The sequence below is a fragment of the Sinohyriopsis cumingii genome, chromosome 4, assembly GCF_028554795.1.
Source record: "Sinohyriopsis cumingii isolate HCF-2022 chromosome 4, ASM2855479v2, whole genome shotgun sequence".
Taxonomy (NCBI): Eukaryota; Metazoa; Mollusca; class Bivalvia; order Unionida; family Unionidae; genus Sinohyriopsis; species Sinohyriopsis cumingii.
In genome coordinates this window covers 54,872,230-54,895,281 of record NC_142964.1, presented here as the reverse complement: position 1 = coordinate 54,895,281, position 23,052 = coordinate 54,872,230, and the positions used below count along the sequence as shown (strand labels likewise).

The following is a 23,052-nucleotide window of genomic DNA, read 5'->3' as shown; positions in this document are numbered from 1 at the left end:
AATGGATTCAGTACAAACACCATGCATCATGACTTATAGGTGTATATGGACTTCTCTGACTATGTATTACATCCAATGGATTCAGTACAAACACCATGCATCATGACTTACAGGTGTATATGGACTTCTCTGACTATGTATTACATCCAATGGATTCAGTACAAACACCATGCATCATGACTTATAGGTGTATATGGACTTCCTCTGACTATATATTACATCCAATGGACTCAGTACAAACAGCATGCATCATGACTTACAGGCATATATGGACTTCTCTATGTATTACAGATGCTGCACATGGTGTATACTTGGTATAAACAAGAGTCAAGGTAAACTTCCATGCCCTTAAACTGCACATGGTGTATACTTGGTATAAACAAGAGTCAAGGTAAACTTCCATGCCCTTAAACTGCACATGGTGTATACTTGGTATAAACAAGAGTCAAGGTAAACTTCCATGCCCTTAAACTGCACATGGTGTATACTTGGTATAAACAAGAGTCAAGGTAAACTTCCATGCCCTTAAACTGCACATGGTGTATACTTGGTATAAACAAGAGTCAAGGTAAACTTCCATGCCCTTAAACTGCACATGGTGTATACTTGGTATAAACAAGAGTCAAGGTAAACTTCCATGCCCTTAAACTGCACATGGTGTATACTTGGTATAAACAAGAATCAAAGTAAACTTCCATGCCCTTAAACTGCACATGGTGTATACTTGGTATAAACATGAGTCAAAGTAAACTTCCATTCTTTTAAACTGCACATGGTGTATACTTGGTATAAACAAGAATCAAAGTAAACTTCCATGCCCTTAAACTGCACATGGTGTATACTTGGTATAAACAAGAGTCAAAGTAAACTTCCATTCTTTTAAACTGCACATGGTGTATACTTGGTATAAACAAGAACCAAAGTAAACTTCCATGCCCTTAAACTGCACATGGTGTATACTTGGTATAAACAAGAGTCAAGGTAGACTTCCATGCCCTTAAACTGCACATGGTGTATGCTTGGTATAAACAAGAGTCAAGGTAAACTTCCATGCCCTTAAACTGCACATGGTGTATACTTGGTATAAACAAGAATCAAAGTAAACTTCCATGCTCTTAAACTGCACATGGTGTATACTTGGTATAAACAAGAGTCAAAGTAAACTTCCATGCCCTTAAACTGCACATGGTGTATACTTGGTATAAACAAGAGTCAAAATAAACTTCCATGCCCTTAAACTGCACATGGTGTATACTTGGTATAAACAAGAGTCAAAGTAAACTTCCATGCCCTTAAACTGCACATGGTGTATACTTAGTATAAACAAGAGTCAAGGTAGACTTCCATGCCCTTAAACTGCACATGGTGTGTACTTGGTATAAACAAAAGTCAAGGTAGACTTCCATGCCCTTAAACTGCACATGGTGTATACTTGATATAAACAAGAGTCAAGGTAAACTTCCATGCCCTTAAACTGCACATGGTGTATACTCGATATAAACAAGAGTCAAGGTAAACTTCCATGCCCTTAAACTGCACATGGTGTATACTCGATATAAACAAGAGTCAAGGTAAACTTCCATGCCCTTAAACTGCACATGGTGTATACTCGATATAAACAAGAGTCAAGGTAAACTTCCATGCCCTTAAACTGCACATGGTGTATACTTGGTATAAACAAGAGTCAAAGTAAACTTCCATGCCCTTAAACTGCACATGGTGTATACTTGGTATAAACAAGAGTCAATGTAAACTTCCATGCCCTTAAACTGCATATATAGCATTCAGAAAATGTCATTCTGCTGAAACAACACAAGAGAAAGCAAAGCATAAATTAGTAATTTGTTAGTAACTCGCAAATATAAATTTATTCCCCATTACTAAGGAAGGATGATGCTTTGAACTTATGCATTTCAAGTAATAATTAACCATTCTACTGAAACTACACACAAGAAGGGAAAAACAAAGCATAAATTAGCAATGCATCATGTTAAAAACTCACTAAAGCCAACTCTGTTACAAATGGAGCAAGCAAAAAAAGTCAAATTTGCACTAACTCATAAAGAACTTGCAGAGGTCAACGACAGTGTTGTGTGATGTGGTCTTAAAAGGACAAAGTCCCTAAAAGTGATATAATCACTCAAATTTGGTAGAAATTGTAAAAAAGAATGTATACAACCTGCAGCAGAATGATTAATCCACACAATAAATCCAAAAGGAATGCTCGATGAGTCATTTAGAACACAAAAATGGCTTGGATTATAGGAGGATAACTATATGATGTTATCAGTACAGCATCAAAGTTAAAAACTAGTGACAACTGGTGGTACCAAGGGGAGGTAACAGACAATAAAGTAATTGCCCTTTGTCTACTGAAGTAGTAGAGTAAGGCAACTTTTGTCTTTTAGTAGGGCTGGATTCACGATGTAGCAGGCTAATATTCCTAATGTAATCTGACTGGGGAACATAACTGAAAGAGAAATCTGCAACAGTAAAAAAGAACTTGAAAAACATGAGAACAAATATCTGTCAGATCTATAAGTGTTTAATTAGATGAAGATCAAACTTACAGTATAGTTCTCCTGACAAATGGAAGCCACACATCCCAAATGAGCCGCTGATAAACATCCATATTCGTTGTGTCCTGTCCACCGAACTGCTGGTTAACTGTGCCAAGAATGAACTGCCATTCCTTCATCGTGTTTACACCAAAACTGGTATTTTTCAGTGGCTCCCAAGCCGCAAAGTAATCGAGCATCTGTAGAGAAACCAATTTGTAAAGTAAAAAAATATTTATCTGATCAGGTTATCTTTAGATTACAAACACTACCTCACAAATATGGCCCTCCCAAGATTGTTTTTACCAAGACAAAAGTCATCTACCCACATATGTGGTAGTCAGACAAAACTGATCTCCCATTGGATTGAAGAATTGGTGCTGAATTCCATCTATACTTTCAGGACTACTGAAGCAGAAATGCATGATCTCTTACTTTAAATGTAATTGTAGTGAGGCTGGGAATGCATTATGATTGTGTAAGTATTATTAAGAAACATATTTTTATTTTAAGTTACTCAATCAGAATACCTTTGGAGATGTGGAGAGAGTTACATCCTCTCACCGCAGAAAGGGCTCCATCTAGAGTTAGTACCTTCATATGCTCAGATGCAGTTTGTAGGGAAAAATGTCCCCACCTCGCCTCTCCTCCACGCAGTCAGTTGAAGCAGAGTGGCCATGTCACTGCGAAGCTGCTGAACAATCCAGTAAGATGGCCTGTGGTGCTGCTGCTATCCATGTCAAAGTGATTCCTTTGGGATGAAAAATGTCTGAGGTGAAAGCTAGAGAAAGTTGTGTCTGCCATCCACTCCTCATGAGCCAAAATGTGGATGAAACTTGTTAGGTTTTGAGTTAGTTCTTTATATCCACAGTCATTAACCCATCACATCCATGTTAATTAAGCCTTAGTTGAAATATCAACCTTTCCTTCTTTCAATAGTAGAAATAAATGCAATTTCCCTCTTTGTACCAGCTTGGACCATTTCAGGTACCATTTCAAAGCCATTATGGAGTACTATCTTGAGGTAAAGGGTCCAGTGAGGAAAGCGATTTTGCAACATAGGACTCATTCCCATACATTGGTGCCTTAGCAAAGAAAGCAGAAGATTGTGATGGAAATGTATTTTGGATTGATGAACAAGGTATGTACCTCACTAATTCTACCTACTGTAGCTAGAACTGTGAAAGAGAATGATTTATATGAGAGACGAGACTATGAGGCTGAAGAAACAGGTTCCAAATATGCTTTCTCCAACCACATCAGAACCAATGGCAAATTTCAATTATGACAAAAATCCAAACCCTTCAGTCAAGGCAAAGCAAAACATAGATTTGTCTGAATTCAACTGCCTATGCTTTTGGATCTGGGACTGTATGCTTTGCATTTCATCTTGTTGTGAACTGGTCCAGAAATAGTTGTGACCCAGTGAGCATAGATTCGTCTCAATACTGAGAGGTGGACTGACCATTCAGTTTTAAGCTGTGTTGGCACAGAGAGTTTGCTAGTCAATAGAGTCTGCCCAGACTTGAACGTGGATTTATCATCATGACAAAACCTGAGAAAATCCCAATTTCCAAATGTCTCAAAATACTAACAAGTCCTTGAATTTCATTAGATCTATAGCTAGCAAGAGCTGGTATTTTGGTCCACTCAGAATTGTTGAATACCAAAAAGTGGAGGTTCTTGCAATGATTCAGATTTGCTGCCGATGTACTTCACTACATCTCTGAGGAAAGCCATTTAAGTTGCTTCAAAATTCATAGCAAACTTTGTGACTTTCACCTTTTACTATATTCTTTTACCATACAATTACACATTTTCCTGAGAGAAGTTTTAGTTGAATTTTATAACAAATTAACTTCCTCCATGTGATGAAGACTTACCTCCAATTTTGCTTTTACTTGAAAACTCTTCCTTAAGCCAGAGAGAGGTTTGGTTATGCCTGTCATATAACAAAGAAATCCCACAACAGACAGTAAGTGATCACTAATGGTCGAATAATGGCACTGGGCATCCAGAACTGGACTGTCACCATAACTGGTACAGGATTGGTGAGTTGTACCGAGCGATCAAGGATCTCTCTGACATGGGTCCATAATGGCATCAGAACAACATAGGCTAGTAATGGAATCAGACGGACCGACATGATTCTGCATTATCATCGGGCAACATGGATCAGTCATGCAATGGAATGCTGATATTGGATGGAAGCCATTTGCTCTTTGATGCTAATACCAGTGTTATGATGGTGGGATAAAGTAAGACAGGATATATATCTGCATTGTACTGGGTCCCTTCAGGCATTAGTTGTGGCTATATCAACACTCATCTTCAAAGTTGGAATTGGTCCTACAGGTTGTTGTTGTAGTTGTAGGGTTTAACGCCATTTTTCAGCACACGATAGGCTAACAGGTACTGCTGAAAAGATTGGAGTTGTGTGTGACACCCATGATGATAGGCTCATTTGGTTTCTTTCTGACCAAAGTTTCGGCCAGTAAATATATGATTATCTGAGTTGGTGTCAATGACAAAACTGATGGCTTCCTCATCTTTGTGTTTATTCACTTTCTGACCAGCCCAGGTAGAAAATTTGGGAAAGATAGTTACTGATACATTTTGCACTCATCATGTACAAATACTGTCCGCATGACCTGAATCACATCCCATACGCTTCAGACACGCAGAATGGCTATCTTCTGCCAGTGTAAAACATCTACACTCCAAGCATTTTGCCAAGCTCATTGTGTTGGCACTTGTATATATGGAAAGCCAAATGACAGCATATACATATGAAACCAGTCAAGCATTGTGTTGGATATGTGGAAAGCCAAGTGACAGCATATACATATGAAACCAGTCAAGCATTGTGTTGGATATGTGGAAAGCCAAGTGACAGCATATACATATGAAACCAGTCAAGCATTGTGTTGGATATATGGAAAGCAAAATGAGAGCATATATATATGAAACCAGTCAAGCATTGTGTGAAGAGGACAATAATGATGAACACAAGAGACCCCTAAAGTATACGAAGAAACTTTACAGTATGTAATACAAGACAATTATTCAACACAATACATAAATCAGCTAGCATACTAAGAATTGTTTTGACATTCTCTTAACTGGACAGGTAGTTAAAATGGTGCCAACATGAATATTGTAAGAAGTTTGACCCATAAAGTCTTGGTCTTTTGTCTTGGTAGAAAAGAGCAATAAACAGAAGGAAATAGCTTTAATATATTTTCTTGTAAAATACAATTTATTAAAATCACTCCAAACTTCAATAAAGCACAAGTTTAAAATAGTTTTGCAAGGTTCTTAAAAAAATATGCTTTCTAGTAGTAGCAAAAGCATGAAGGTGATTCAGTGCCTTTACTAATGGGATCATAACTCCAGTCTGACTTCCACATATATGGGCAGACAACCCTTAGCTCTTTGATTGCTAAAACTAGGATGGGAAGGATGGACTTTGCATGGCAGTGGTCCTAAGGTATTATGATTGGGTAACATATATGATGAAGAAACTAGAAGATACATTATCATTATGTATAAATGTGTAAACATATGAAACTAGCTGCATATGACACTGGATTAACCAAGAGGTATTAATTTCAAACGGACAAAAAGATTATTTTTATGTTTGAGTTATGTACCGTCATTTAAATCAGAAAATTCATTATTAATGCAATTCAAAAGAAGTATGCCATCTCTATAGTGCTTTAAATGAAAGATGCTTATATGTTTATGTATATGTTTACCTACTAATTATAACATCATGGTGTGAATCACATTTTATGGAGTCAAATAAGGTTCTAAATCAAGGCACACTAAGCAAAGGAGTCAAATATGGTTCTGAATCAAGACACACAAAGCAAAGGAGTCAAATAAGGTTTTGAATCAAGGCACACAAAGCAATGGAGTCAAATACAGTTCTGAATCAAGGCACACAAAGCAATGGAGTCAAATAAGGTTTTGAATCAAGGCACACAAAGCAATGGAGTCAAATACAGTTCTGAATCAAGGCACACAAAGCAATGGAGTCAAATACAGTTCTGAATCAAGGCACACAAACCATGGCATAATAAGAATTTATGGAGATATTACACTCAAAATGCAAGTAAATTCAGCTTTCAACTCTTGTGTTATCTGTCAGACCCAAGTAATTTTCTGCTGTAGGCACTATAAGGAGGCTAGAAGAGGAAGTAATGGGTCCCTTTTAGAACTTGACAACTTGGTGTTCTGTTTTTTTCTGTGTTACACAAATATGACTGTGTTATATACCTAGCTACTCCACTGTCTGTCCTGTTACTCACCTGTGGGAAGACCAAGGCTATAGCCAGTGACTCCAGGTCATACATTTTATACTCTTCATAATGCTCATCCTGTAATGTACGAAAGATCCCTGCACACTCCTCCAGTGTCAGTTTGTTCTCACAGCCAGGCTGACTTCGTTCATTACAGCTGTTATACAAAATAAGAAACTCTTGTTACTTAATGCATTTCACTTATGTCACAAACATTACAGTATTAATCTGAACCTGACTGATCCCAACATGATTGTTTCCATACACAATGATTAGCCTAAAAGTTATTTCCCTTAGCCTGACACCAGATACTGTATGCATAAGGTATGATTATGACCTTACTGTGTTGACATGCTAGCTGTAAAAGTTATTTCCCTTAGCCTGACACCAAATATTGTATGCATAAGGTATGATTATGACCTTACTGTGTTGACATGCTAGCTGTAAAAGTTATTTCCCTTAGCCTGACACCAAATATTGTATGCATAAGGTATGATTATGACCTTACTGTGTTGACATGCTAGCCGTAAAAGTTATCTCCCTTAGCCTGACACCAGATATTGTATGCATAAGGTATGATTATGACCTTACTGTGTTGACATGCTAGCCGTAAAAGTTATCTCCCTTAACCTGACACCAGATATTGTATGCATAAGGTAGGACTATGACCTTACTGTGTTGACACGCTAGCCATAAAAGTTATCTCCCTTAACCTGACCACCAGGTGTAGAACTATGACCTAGCTGCTTATGCTGACATGTGCATATATTTATAGTTTTGCCATCAATTATAAATTTATTTTAAAACATTTATGTAAAATGGAAAATCAACTATGCATGAAATGTGCAACATTTTTTCAGTTCCAGTTACAATTGCCTGAATGTTTGGTGTTAATAAATATTGAAAGACAGAAGTTATACACATTTATTTAACAGGTTCTGCATGGAAAGAGATATCTTCCAATTTAAATACTGTATCAATTTGCATGGAAAAAGATATCTTCCAATTCAAATACTGTATCTAAACAAATTAACTTGAACAACCAAGTTACTTCTCTTTATTATTTGCAAATATAAATTGTATGTTAGATTTAGGGGCAATTATGACAGAACCTATTGCTGAACCCTGGTGCCTGAGCAGCTGAAACCTGTTTTCCAAAACTTAAAAGTAGCTACACAAAGAGGTATACTACTGGTATATCCGAAACACCTGCACATCCCTCAGATATGCACATTTGGTATAGCCTGACCTGTTCATCCACACTCCTGTAACCCAATTGTTTTCAGATTCCCCTGAGAAACCCAGTGGAAGAAAGCTCTACCTTGTCTAGGACTACATCAATTTTGAATCAGCTAAAAGTATCCAGCATACAAATACAAATAAACTTTTGAACTATGGAAACCAAAGCAAAACAAGGAAAGAGAAAAGTAAATATATTCATATTTTTTAAATTTTCATTATGTGTATTTTTCTGCCTTGGAAGATTCGAGTTTCATATTCTAAAATGTTTATCCCTAACTTAGTACATTCGGAGTTGTTGTTGTTGTTGTTGTTGTGGGGTTTAACACCACTCGGGGCCCCAGTACATTTGGAGTTGTTGTTGTTGTTGTTGTGGGGTTTAACACCACTCGGGGCCCCAGTACATTCGGAGACTGTGAAATATAGATCCTACTCCTCCAGTAACTTCATCATGGCACTCAAGGTTCCGAAACAAAGCAAACAAAGTAATGGAGTCAAACAAGGTCCCAAATCAAGGCAAACAAAGTAATGGAATCAAAGAAGCTTCTGAATCAAGTCACACAAAGTAATGGAGTCAAATAAGGTTCTGAATCAAGGCACACAAAGTAAATGAGTCAAATAAGGTTTTGAATCAAGGCACACAAAGCAATGGAGTCAAATAACGTTCTAAATCAAGGCATACCAAGCAATGGAGTCAAATAAGGTTCTAAATCAAGGCACACCAAGCAATGGAGTCAAATAAGGTTCTAAATCAAGGCACACAAAGTAATGGAGTCAAATAAGGTTCTAAATCAAGGCACACCAAGCAATGGAGTCAAATAAGGTTCTAAATCAAGGCACACAAAGTAATGGAGTCAAATAAGGTTCCAGACCTAGGCAAACAAAGTAATGGAATCAAATAAGCTTCTGAATCAAGGTACACAAAACAGACATGCCAACCTGACAAGTCCGTTTCTGTAAGGCAGTTGATTTTGTTTCATAAGATTGACCAGTTTACAGTAAGGCATAACCAAATATAAATAGCTGGTATTGTAAAGCTGGAAAACATAATTAAAATTTCGACACATTGACGATAAACATTATGTTCAACTGAAAAGTTTGTAAAGTATGCGTACTTTATTTACCACTAGTTGCACAAACTCTAGCTCCAAGCCCTATGCAGCTCAATGGCATGCTGCTATCTGTCAACTTTACATAATTCTTGGAAATTCTTTTCCATACTCAAAATTGGCACATGATGTCCAATAAGCCCAATAAGCATAATTGTGTCCTTTCCAGCTTTTATTCACAAGAATCTAAATAATCCTTTTTATTCTACTGTGTTGATTATTAACACTTTTCTAGAAGCTTATTTTCCTTTTCGTCTTAACAATGCATCGCTTTCTGGATGCCATTTTTAAAAATTCTATAATCAACAGCTTGATCATGAAGACGCTTCGCATGAACAAATAGGTGCAGTTTCAAGCGTCTGGGGGGCCCCGAGTGGCCGAGTGGTCTAAAGCGCTCACCGTTACGGATCACTGCCATCTCACCTCTGTCTGCGTGAGTTTGAGTCTCAGGCTCAGCTAACATTGGTACGTGAGAAAGCCTGCCAGTAGCTTCTTGTGGGTCGGTGGTTCTTCCCAGGGTTTTTCCAGGGTTCTTCCTCCACCAATTATACTGGCCACCATGTATTGCCTATCTAGTGCTGAAAAATGGCATTAAACCCTACAACAACAACAACAACAACAACAACAACAACATCAAGTGTCTGTGGTGCTGCTGTAAAGTCAGTCTGGTTCCCTGACTAACTTCCCTAATTCTAAGATGAAACCTGGATTGAAATAAAACATGAATGAACCAATTATCGATTTTTCAGCAACAATCATATTTCTGTAATTTTTGCTAGTATGCCATAAGTCTGTATTTTAAGGGTAATCTTCAAAAGACTTAAGGCAAAATCGTAAGAGTTGGCAGGTCGGACAAAGTAATGGAGTCAAATAAGGTTCTGAATCAAGGCACATAAAACAATGAAGTCAAATATTTACACATTAAGTTAAAAAGAGAAGAAACTTTGGACAGAATAGTCAATCAAACTTTGGACAGAATATCCAATCAAACTTTTGAGGTGTTATGTATATCTTTATTTTTTTGTAACTCCAGGTACATGATTTTGTCTAATTTTTGGGATACAATGGCCAATCAAACTTCTGGACAGAATAGCTAATCAAACGTGGCACAAAATAACCATTCAAACTTTGGAGGGAAATGACAATCAAACTTTGGAGAGAATAGCCACTGAAACCTTGGACAGAAAAGCCACAAAACTTTGGACAGAATAAGCAATCAAACTTTGAACAGAATAGCTGATCAAACTGTCAACATAATAGCCAGTGAAACTTTGGATAGAACAGCCAAACACACTTTGGACAGAATAGCAACTCAGTGTTTGGACAGAATAGCAATTCAGACTTTGGATGGAACAGAAGTCTAAATTTATGTACATGCATTCTGCAAAAATCTAAAATAATATGCTAAAGAAATTTGCTTGCAGTCAATTAACATAATAGAAAAACACAAAACAAGTTTCCAGTATAATTCTATACCTACATGACAAACTGTAATTTAAAATAGATTAGAGCAACAAATAATAAATTTAATCACAATATATACTTGCATACATGTCACATCCATCTACAAACTGCACAGTCCCAAATTTGCCATCACAAAATACACCAGCCGATCTAGGTCTCTGCAGCTTGTTAGGAATAACCAGTGGAAGAAACAAAACAGACCCCTTGCATTATGTGATGGCAGATCAGGGTCTATGTTGTTTGGTGCATGATGTGATGGCAAATCAGGGTCTATGTTGTTTGGAGTTGGACTGGACTTACACACAAGTATATCTGGCAAGAACAAGTAATTTGATTTTGAGAAAAATTTTCGGTTCGGGATTCTCAACTTGTGGCCAATTAATCTTCCAGGCAGATTCTCCTGGTTCAATTTGCCAGCTCATATGTGCAAATTCATATGCACATTTTTATCATGATTAATGTGCAACAGTTTGCTTAAAAAATTCTCTTCAGTCATGCTGAGAATCTGTCCGAAAATAGCTAAGTACATTTAGGGTTAAAATTAAATGTATTTTGCATTAATAATGCAATGCGAAGACAGCCTGAATTAAGTTAAATAAGCATGCACTTAGTAACATTTATAACTACAAACTAAGTGAACTGCAGGGCATGTCAAACGATCTCTTTTATAGTTAGATGATATATTAAACGCTTGACATCATTTGGTTCAATGATGACAATGCTCTTTACAAAGTAAAAAAAAAAATGATTACCTCTCTACAATCTGCAGAACTCTTCTCAACCTCTCTATTTGCTTGGCCTCCTGTTCACAGATGATGTCCAGTCGTTCTTTCTCATGTTTCATGTTCACTATCTGGTCACTATCATGCCGTAATCTGGAATACATTTCATACAAGTAAAAATTTATAAGTAACATTATAATCACATGGGAATTAGGTAAGTTACACCTATGTAGTCTGGTTTGTCTGAGCATTTCAAACATCTTCAGATTATATTGCATATACCTAATACAACAATTATCACATTTCAAACATCTTCAGATTATATTGCATATACCTAATACAACAATTATCACATTTCAAACATCTTCAGATTATATTGCATATACCTAATACAACAATTATCACATTTCAAACATTTGCAGATTATATTGCATATACCTAATACAAAAATTATCACATTATAAACATCTGCAGATTATATTGCATGTACCTAATACAACAATTATCACATTTCAAACATCTTCAGATTATATTGCATATACCTAATACAACAATTATCACATTACAAATATCTGCAGATTATATTGCATATACCTAATACAAACAATTATCACATTTCAAACATTTGCAGATTATATTGCATGTACCTAATACAACAATTATCACATTTCAAACATTTGCAGATTATATTGCATATACCTAATACAAAAATTATCACATTATAAACATCTGCAGATTATATTGCATGTACCTAATACAACAATTATCACATTTCAAACATCTTCAGATTATATTGCATATACCTAATACAACAATTATCACATTACAAATATCTGCAGATTATATTGCATATACCTAATACAACAATTATCACATTTCAAACATTTGCAGATTATATTGCATGTACCTAATACAACAACTATCACATTACAAACATCTGCAGATTATATTGCATATACCTAATACAACAATTATCACATTTCACAACATCTTCAGATTGTATTGCATATACCTAATACAACAATTATCACATTTCAAACATCTGCAGATTATATCATATCTACTTAATACAACAATTATTAGGCTTGCAAAATAATTAATTTAGTGATTTGATGACTTGCACAATTTTTGCATGGTCTTTTGGAGGCAGTTTGTAAGTCTTAATCATGGTTCTTTGGAGACAGTTTGTAAGTCTTTATTTTCTAGGATAGGTATTTTACTTTGTGCACAAAGGGAATTTTCAAAGATTATGTAAAATATTGACTTTTGTCCATTTGGATTTGTGTACAAGTAAAAACACATTAAGGAATTTACAAATCAACTTGCTCAACTCCCAGGACAAGCTCAAATTCAGTTCAGTCAATTTAAAATTTGCAAGCACTTGCCCATGGGCATGTCCAATAGAAATGAGTGATACAAGATAAAAGAAATTTTATTTAACATTAGTGGTCTGGGTAAAATACAGTAACCATGTATGAACTAATTTTCTGACCAGGGGTCATGTACAAATGATAATGTTTTATTTTTTGCAAGTTTTATACCCTGCAGTCTCAACACAATATACCTATCAGGACCTTTATTTAGCATTTTATGCAGCACTTACTTCTTCTGCATACCTGGATACAGTTTCCTTTCCATGATTTAGTTTGTGTTTAGGTCAGTTTTGCATCTTGCACAGATGTGAGAATGTGAACACACACACACACACACACACACACACACACACACACATATATATATATATATATATATACTCTGTTTAAAAGCAATTTTTGACAAATAAAGAATAAATATTTATACTTGAACTTATCAGTTGCATTGTAATCATATTATTTGTATCTATCAAGATTTTACTGACTTTCCAGTCCTAAGTTAGACCCCCGTAGTTTGTCAGATTGCTGACTCTAAGCTATGGCTTTTCAAAGATTGTTTTGATGCATGTTGCCATAGGATTTTGTTAAAAGCACGATTTTCAGAAAATGTAGCACCCACAAGTGGCTTTTATGATATGTTGTTTACATGATAATTATGGGAGACTTGATACATACTGCTTGGCAAACAAATAAATGGACAAAATGTTTTCAGATTATCCTCAAAGTAAGATTCTTAAATCGTATGACGCATGTTGCCAATGCATGTTGCCAATTTGAAGGTGATTACATTACATTATAACTGTTAAGTGTTCACAAATCATTAATATGTGAATATATCCTCAAGCTGTGAGTATAAATAAATCATTAGAAACGGTCTTGATTTAACTCTCTCTCTCCCTCTCTCTCTTAAAAATGCAGCTATTTATAAAATCTGTATAGCCTATCTTCTACTGCAAAACGGAGTTATTGTTGTTGTAGGATTTAAAGTCATTTTTCAGCACAAGATAGGCTTTACATGGCTGCCAGTACAAATGGTGGAGGAAGAACCCATAAGAAGCTAATGGCAAGCTTTCTCACATACCCACATTGGCCGAGCCTGAGACTAGAACCCACAAAATTGCGTTAAACCATATAACAACAACAACAGGAACAAAACACACAGCATTGATCTAAAGAATGGTTGAAAAAAAACATGAATATTTACTTCAACACATGACCAAATGGATAAACTGATTTATGCCTTATTTTCTGGATAAAATTAGATATCCTTAATTTTTTTTTTAAAACTTTAAACCTAAATTATATCAGACCCTGATGTTTTTCAGTCTAGATAGGTACTATTGGCTATTGGATTTTTACAATAAATATTTTTTAGGATCTTTTCAAAAAGTCATCATAAAAATATCTCTGACAGTAAAGGTAAGTTAATAGTCAGAAATCAACTTGCAAGATCTATTTATTTCTGGAAATGCAGCTTTGATAGGGATTTAAAAAATTCTGACTATATCCAGTTCATGAGCATATGCAGCCAAGATTAGGTAGCAGCAACCTGTTTCACATACTTTCTGTCATTAAGTACAATATCCTCTTCTGCCATGTCCACAAGAATGTTGAGGTTGTGCATTAACTCAGGCATGCTAAAGGCTCGAACAGCCTTAGCCTGGGTAGCTATAATCACCTCCTTCTCATCCTCTTCCTCCTCCTCATCTGGCTTGTCATGCCTCTGGGAGATGGCATGGTAACCTCAAATGACATAAGCAAAACATAATATACTACATAGGAATGTCCATTTCAATTAATTCTATAATAAAGTGTTGTCAAGACTTGTAACTTTTTACCTTCATCTGAAATTTTGCAGATTCATATAAACCTTTTCAACAATATGACCCATGATCTAATATACATCTTCATCAGTCCTTTTTAAAAAATATTTTGTAGCCCCGCCATGACACACCAAATAATTTATTGAAAGTATCACTAAAAACGAAGTAACCAACCATATCTGAGGAAGTAACTCAAATTACCATACCTAATTATTTATACTTAATTATTTCGGCGTGGGTGTGATTTGGATTTTTAATGCAGCTTTAACAAAATTTCAGTTGTATCGCTATGATCTCTGCAGTGTGGCAGTTTATAGTGATGTCCAGCACTGGGGCATCATGCCACAGACATGTAGCATGATGTCCCACCGAGTCATATTATCTAGACACCAGGCTGACCAGTCCTAACACTAACCTCTTAACGTTGAGCACCAAGCGAGGCAGCTGTTAGTACCATTTTTATGTCTTTGGTATGACTTGGCTGGGGTTAGAACCTGTGACCTCCCACAGCTTAATTATTTATACAATTGTACAAGTTACAAGTCTAAAAAAATGAGATTAACATACAGCTTGAGTAAATGAGAGCAGAGATTACATGTGATTGCCTGTGTTTGGTAGAGATTACATGTGACTGCCTGTGTTTGGTAGAGATTACATGTGATTGCCTATGTTTGGTAGAGATTACATGTGATTGCCTGTGTTTGGTAGAGATTACATGTGATTGCCTGTGTTTGGTAGAGATTACATGTGATTGCCTGTGTTTGGTAGAGATTACATGTGATTGCCTGTGTTTGGTAGAGATTACATGTGATTGCCTGTGTTTGGTTGTTGTTGTTGTTGTTTTGGGGCTTAACGCCATTTTTCAGCACACGATAGGCTATACATGGCGGCCAGTATTAATGGTGGAGGAAGAACCCGGGAAAACCCCGGAAAGAACCACCGACCCACGAGAAGCTACTGGCAAGCTTTCTCACATACCCACATTGGCTGAATCCTAGACTCGAACCGCCGCAGACAGAGGTGAGATGGCAGTGATCCGTAACGGAGAGCGCTTTAGACCACTCGGCCACTCGGGGCCCCTGCCTGTGTTTGGTAGAGATTACATGTGATTGCCTGTGTTTGGTAGAGATTACATGTGATTGCCTGTGTTTGGTAGAGATTACATGTGATTGCCTGTGTTTGGTAGAGATTACATGTGATTGCCTGTGTTTGGTAGAGATTACATGTGATTGCCTGTGTTTGGTAGAGATTACATGTGATTGCCTGTGTTTGGTAGAGATTACATGTGATTGCCTGTGTTTGGTTGTTGTTGTTGTTGTTTTGGGGCTTAACGCCATTTTTCAGCACACGATAGGCTATACATGGCGGCCAGTATTAATGGTGGAGGAAGAACCCGGGAAAACCCCGGAAAGAACCACCGACCCACGAGAAGCTACTGGCAAGCTTTCTCACATACCCACATTGGCTGAATCCTAGACTCGAACCGCCGCAGACAGAGGTGAGATGGCAGTGATCCGTAACGGAGAGCGCTTTAGACCACTCGGCCACTCGGGGCCCCTGCCTGTGTTTGGTAGAGATTACATGTGATTGCCTGTGTTTGGTAGAGATTACATGTGATTGCCTGTGTTTGGTAGAGATTACATGTGATTGCCTGTATTTGGTAGAAACTACATGTGATTGCCTGTGTTTGGTAGAAATAAATTCTTCATAACCATAAAGTAACTTTTTTTTGGTCAAAACCTGATATTGTGAAAACATAAATAAAACTCTAAATTTAATTCAAACACTAGCACGGAAGCATCAGGTAAATAAGCCAAAAACTACATAATTACAAGAGTCCCTTGAAGGGATTGACACTCTACTGGCCAAAAAGAATTTCCAGAAATCCAAGATAAGTATGTTCCTTCTGTCAGTTCATTCCTTTAAATTACTGAGTTTAGAAACCATCTCTGATATCTGTGAGAAACACTAAGATATGAAATCCTTCAGGAATGTAAACATACCTAACTTGTAAAGAAAAATATTTATTCATATGTCTGAGTCAACATGTATACAAGATGCCTCTAAGTGCTTGTTGTTGTTGTAGGGTTTAACAACATTTTTCAGCATAAGATTGGCTATACATGGCGGCCAGTATTAATGGTGGAGGAAGAACCCTGGAAAACCCTTGGAAGAACCACCGACCCAAGAGAAACTACTGGCAAGCTTTCTCACATACCCACATTGGCCGAACTCAGAGAGAAGTGAGATGGCAGTAATCTGTAACAGTAAGCGCTTTAGACCACTTGACCATTCAGAGCCTCACCTCTAAGTACAGTACAAAATTCTGTCATAGCCTTGACCCTTAACCTGATATCATGGATAGAAAATCACTGACCTTGTCTCAGATAATGTCAAGATGTACCACATGTTAAGTATTTATTCAATCTATAATAAATATTTCTGGAGAAAAAGTTATTCAACTGGATCATCAAGTTATTCATCGGATTTATCCACAAACAGGGTTTGATAAAAACCCATTCATACCCATTTCTGTTATAATGTTCAAAAGCCAGTAAGGCTAACAACCTGAATGATACAAGACCTATGACCTCTCACCTCGCAATGAATTTCAGAGTACTGATATCAACTTTTTCAGAGTGCTGATATCAACTTTTTCAGAGTGCTGATATCAACTTTTTCAGAGTACTGATATCAACTAAATATGTGGTTTAGTCAAAAGTCAATATGTTCACAGGCTGAATGAAGTACAATCAAACAAAAGTGAAAGCAATGACCTCTGACTTAACCTCAAGGTCCTTAAGGTCTTGTTTTCAACACTCCTTAACAAGAGCATGGATATGATGGTATTTTGGTCTGTACCATTTTCATTCAGAACAATACAGCAATAAGAATTTTAGCCAAAACTCCAAGTCATTGCTAACTTCCATGGAAGAGGGGTAGTGACACTAAGAGTTCCAAATGGCCATCATAGTGCCATTTTGCAGGTCAATTTTCATTCAGAACCAATTTAATATTGCAAGAAGTGATATAGTGAAAAAACCCATGTCAATGCCATCATTTATGTAAGATAAGTAGTGATAACAAAACTTTAAAATGAGGACTTTGTATAGCGCCTAATCTTTAGAAGCTCTAAGCACTTTACAACATTAGACAACACCTATAAGATAAGAAACATACTATTATTATTACAAAAACAAACAACATGAAATTAGAAAAACATTAAAAAATAAAAAACATGCTGAGAATATTTCAGGTAGGAAACATTATTAGGTCTTTAAGTTTGTTCTTGCAGTCGAAATAAGTGAGTTTTGAGAGCACTCTTGAATGTGATCACTGTGTCTTTGTGCCTAAGTTCAGTGGGCAATTCATTCCACGTTGCTGGGCACCGGTATGCAAAAGAACGCTGTCCATATGACTTTGTTTTCATAGTGGGAATAATGAGTATACGATTGTCAGAAGAGAAGCGTAAGTATCTTGCTGGTGTGTACACATGGGTGAGGTCAGATAGGTATGTTGGACTAGAGTCCGACAGTGAAACGTAGCACAGAGAACAAATTTTGTGTTTGATTCTGGATCGAATGGATAGCCAGTGTAGGGTACAGAGCAGCGGGGAGGTGTGCTCTGATCGTGGTACTCTAAGTATGATCCGAGCAGCTGTGTTTTGAACTTTCTGAAGTTTCTGGAGTAGATATTGAGATGAACCAGACAGAATTGAGTTACAATAGTCCAGTCTTGAAAGTACTAATGAACACACAAGTATTTTAGTGGCATCAACTGAAAGATATTTGCGAATTGAGCTGATGTGTCTCAGCTCAAGATATGCAGCCTTGCATATGTTCATGACATGTTGGTGCAATGTGAGAGTACTGTCCAGAGTAACACCTAGGTTTCGTACTGATTGTATGAATTTAATGTTGGTGTTGCTGATATTTATTGTTTGAGGTAAAGGATGTGAATGAGAAAGTCTTGTGTTGTGATCAGAATGGCCTCAGTTTTATCATCATTCATCTGCAGCTTGTTACAAGTCATCCAAGATTTCACATCAGAAATGCACCTCTCTACACCTTGGATGTAGCATTAACTTCAGTTGGGTGGCTAGATTTGTATATTTGGGTGTCATCAGCGTACAATTGGTGAGACACTGGATGATGATCTATGACACTTGAGAGTGAGTGTATAGAATGAAGAGAACAGGTCCAAGAATACACCCCTGTGGAACACCACAACATAGATCAACTGGGCTGGAGTGTATTCCATTTGCAGATACAATTTGTGTCCTGTTGACCAAGTAGGACTTGAACCACAGTAAGGCTGTATCTTGAATGCCAAATACATGTTGGAGACGGTGCAGTAATATATCATGGTCTATTGTGACAAATGCTGCAGACAAATCAAGGAGGGTGAGGACTGTAATCTTTCCGCTATCCAAAGCAGAGAGAATGTCATTAACTACTTTTAGAAGAGTTGTTTCAGTACTGTGGCAAGGGCGATATTTAGATTGTACATTGCTAAAAAGACTATCTGAATTTAGATGAGATACAAGCTGATATAGAACAACCTTTTCTAAGATTTTTTAAATGAATGGGAGATTAGAAACTGGGCAGTAGTTCTTTAAATCGTTATGGTCTAGTGTTGGTTTATTCAGCAGAGGCTTTACAATGGCAGTTTTGAAAAATGATGGGAATTCCCCAGATGAGAGAGAAGTATTAATAACAACAGTTAGTGAAGGCAATACTGGATCTAAGCACTCAAGCAGCAGTGATGTTGGAATTGGATCAAGTTCACATGACTTTGGTGCACTCTTCATCACGATTGTACGTACAAAATCCCTAGAGACAGGTTCAAATGTTGCTAATATATGTAGTGAAACCCCATGTCTACATAACCATTTGTTCAGATGTAGCTTTAACCCAATTTTCTAGACGGCTACCATGGTGACAATATTGTAGGCAATATTTTCATTTATGACAAGCTATATATCTTCTACGAAGTCTTTTAGTGAAAAATTGATGTTTCTATTTTGTAATTATGATGTAGTAGTGATTGCACAATTTTGAAGTTGGCCACCATCACCACAAAACTGGAGGTATGATTGGCACTATTTCCATTTAGGACCAATTAGACACAATAAAAATCCCACTGTCTACGTATGGGGCAATATTTTTCACTTAGGATGAACCAGACACCAACAGAAGTCTTTCAGTAAAAACCTCATGTTGATATGATGAATAGCAATAACAAGATTTTCAAGATGGCTCTTTCATAATGGTTGTCAAATTGGCACTATATTTATTTAGAACCAATTCAACACTATAAGAAGGCATTTAGTGAAAACTCCATGACCATCTGTTCAGGAGGAGTAGTGATAAGATTTTCAAGATGGTGGTCATGGTGGCTGTACTGGCTATTTGAATGGCAACACTTTCATTTAGAACAAATTAGACCTTGGGTGGAATGTGCATGTAAAGTTTCATGTCAATCCCCCAAATAGCTTGGGAGGAACAACAAAAACAACTTTGTACTAATGGATAATGGACGACAGATGTCAGGCAACAGGACATCACATAAGCTCATCTGGTCTATCATCATGCTGACTGACTAAAATACAATACTATACCCAGTATGTCAAAAGTAGTTTCAGAAATAAATGACTTTTCTTAAAATCAAGTTTATGTTCCTTTCTTGGTCATTGATAATAATGTTGATCTGTGCACATGAATTTACCTTTTAAAACCTTTTGCTCCTTGCCAGTCATGTCAATGACCTTCACCTTGGCCAGTTCACTGTTGGTTTTTCTTGACTTCTTACCCCCAGATTCAATAACCTCCTGTGCAGTCTTGTACACATACTTTGGCTTTTTCTTTTTCTCTTTCTCCTAAAATGAATAAAACTTATGCAAGCAACATATTTATACAACCAGTATCTGCCAGAGTTTTCTCTGAAATGAAGTTGATGATAAAAATGAGTCCATTGCATTGCTTCAATTTTCCATTTAAGCTTGATGGATTGACTGATAACCAGCTATTCATCTATTTTCAGTAAAAGCACATGTTGTTACACAAGAGTAACATTATATATGTTATATTATCCCATTTGTCATGACTGGTTATAACTGGAAGAGATATCAAACATAAACAAGAGGCCTAAGTAGGCCTGACATCACTCAAATGATTTACATAACTTAACAGCTGACGATGTCACTAATAAGGTTTATGTAGTTCACAACCTAGGTAACCTGTCTTCCAAATATATCAAGTAGATTTTAACCTATCTTACCATATTTTGATAAACATGTTTTAAAGATCAGGACATATTAATTAAAATGCACAGTCTCTTGCTCCAAGTCAAAGTCACCCAAGATATTGATAAATGCATTAAGGTGGCGCTCTACAGTTTCACATTTTGCATAGGGTTAGCATATTAAAGAAAAAGAATTTCCCCGGCTTTCCTCACTGATTATGCTGGCTATTTACAAAAGACCTTGTATATCTTAGGTATAATTCAAAGAACCTTAAATTCCCTTTATTTTGGTGTTTGATTGATGGGTGTAATATGGGTTATAGAGTATAATAATGATAATAATAATAATAATAATAATAATAATAATGAGGACTTTGTATAGCGCCTAATCTTTAGAAGCTCTAAGTGCTTTATAACATTAGACAAACCTATAAGATAAAAAACATATAATGCTATGATTACAAAAACAAACACCATGAAATTAGAAAACATTAAAAAAATATGCTGAGAATATTTAAGGCAGGAAACATTATTAGGTCTTTAAGTTTGTTCTTGCAGTCGAAATAAGTGAGTTTTGAGAGCACTCTTGAATGTGATCACTGTGTCTTTGTGTCTAAGTTCAGTGGACAATTCATTCCACATTGCTGGGCCCTGGTATGCAAAAGAATGCTGTCCATATGACTTTGTTTGTATACAGCTTGGCCTTACTCCAGATGTATACAGCTTGGCCTTATTCAAGATGTGCACCTTTCAAAAAAGTGCTAGCTCTACTTGGTCATTTTCACTTCCTGAACTTCAGAGGTAACTGTATAAAAAAGAGCCCATAACTTTTTTTACATTTTATATATTTGGTAATCTATTACTTGCACTTTCAGAAGCTGGTATTGTCTGGCAAATTTTCCCTATTTTAATAGCTGCTATGGATAGTGTACTTTAGACTAATTCAGGCTGAACTTTTAGCACAAGGGAGTGGTCATTTTAGTTAGCAGTGTGCTTCCATCATGTGCAATTTCCAAAAGTACAATATCCAAAGAAATATCATCCACATTATATTACTGTAGTATAGAGATATGCCAACATTCTCTCCATTGCGCATGTTTTAAATGCAAACAACTTCACCATACATACATCACTCTCTCAAAAGTACATAATAACTGGTTAATGCCCCCTAACCAAGTTTTATGGAAACTCAATGAAAAATATTGTCTCTAATCTGAAGAGGTAACAAGTTCAGCCGAGAAGATGCAAAGTCTCTCATTAATATAGCCCACATTTTAAGTTGGATCAAAATCAGATCACAAATATGGCATCATGAGTGGCAACAAGCTCAACCAATTGCATGCAAGGTCTCCTCAATAATAAATCTGCATTTGATATTGACCAAGAGTCTGATAACATCAACCCTTATTCCAATTTTGATCAGATCAGATATGAGGCTTCTTGAGTGCTTATGCCTAGCCAATCAGATGCAAGATAACGTCATTAACAAACATGGATATGCTCAGTACTGAAACTGTCCGAGATCTCGATGATATCAAGTCTGATCATAATCAAATCAGAAATGACCTCTAGAGTGGTCACAAGCTCAATCAATATCATCTAATTAGTATACATTGATCTCACTTAAAGATCTCAATGATATAAGCATATGTTCCAAGTCTGATCATAATCAAATCAGAAATGACCTCAAAAGTGGTCACAAGTTCAATCAATATCAGCTAATTAATATACATTGATCTCACTCAAAGATCTTAATGATACAAGCATATATTGCAGGTCTGATCTGTACCACAAAATACTAGCCAAAATGAGGTTTTCTACTACTATGTTACAGTGTGGTACAAAATAAATGTTCAAAGACTCTAGAAAAAGTATCCTGAATAGTTTAAATGTTATAAACCATACATGGATTAATGTTAGAGTTATATTGCTGTGTCCTTCACCTTGATTTAGGAGTCTAGCTATGGTATGTGACACAGTCAAAACCTGATCGGTAATTGGTTAAAGTTCCATAAAGTATATAAAGTGGTTCATAAGAAATATTCTTGACAAAGATACAAATCACAGAATTATGTATTCCCCATTGCCATGGCCTTGACCTAGATGAAAGAGGCAGATCTATGACATACAGTACTCAGTCTGAACATAATATACAGATGGGAAAAGTTTCATGCAAACCTATCCAGCCATTACAAAGTTATAAGCTAGACAAGCAAA

The 23,052-nt window shown here is 36.4% G+C and overlaps 1 protein-coding gene across 3 annotated transcripts in view; it reads right to left on the bottom strand.

Moving 5' to 3' along the window:
- The window catches only part of LOC149801197 (tuftelin-interacting protein 11-like), a 77,146-nt gene that overhangs the window by 26,221 nt on the left and 27,873 nt on the right, over positions 1-23,052 (bottom strand). For all 3 annotated transcript variants that reach the window (XM_089955239.1, XM_089955238.1, XM_089955240.1), the window contains 5 exons: positions 20,320-20,470; positions 14,332-14,512; positions 11,427-11,549; positions 6,872-7,019; positions 2,571-2,758 (listed from right to left, as the gene is read on the bottom strand). In XM_089955239.1, coding sequence (XP_089811365.1) covers positions 2,571-2,758; positions 6,872-7,019; positions 11,427-11,549; positions 14,332-14,512; positions 20,320-20,470 — 791 coding nt within the window. The remainder of the gene's footprint in view (positions 1-2,570; positions 2,759-6,871; positions 7,020-11,426; positions 11,550-14,331; positions 14,513-20,319; positions 20,471-23,052) is intronic.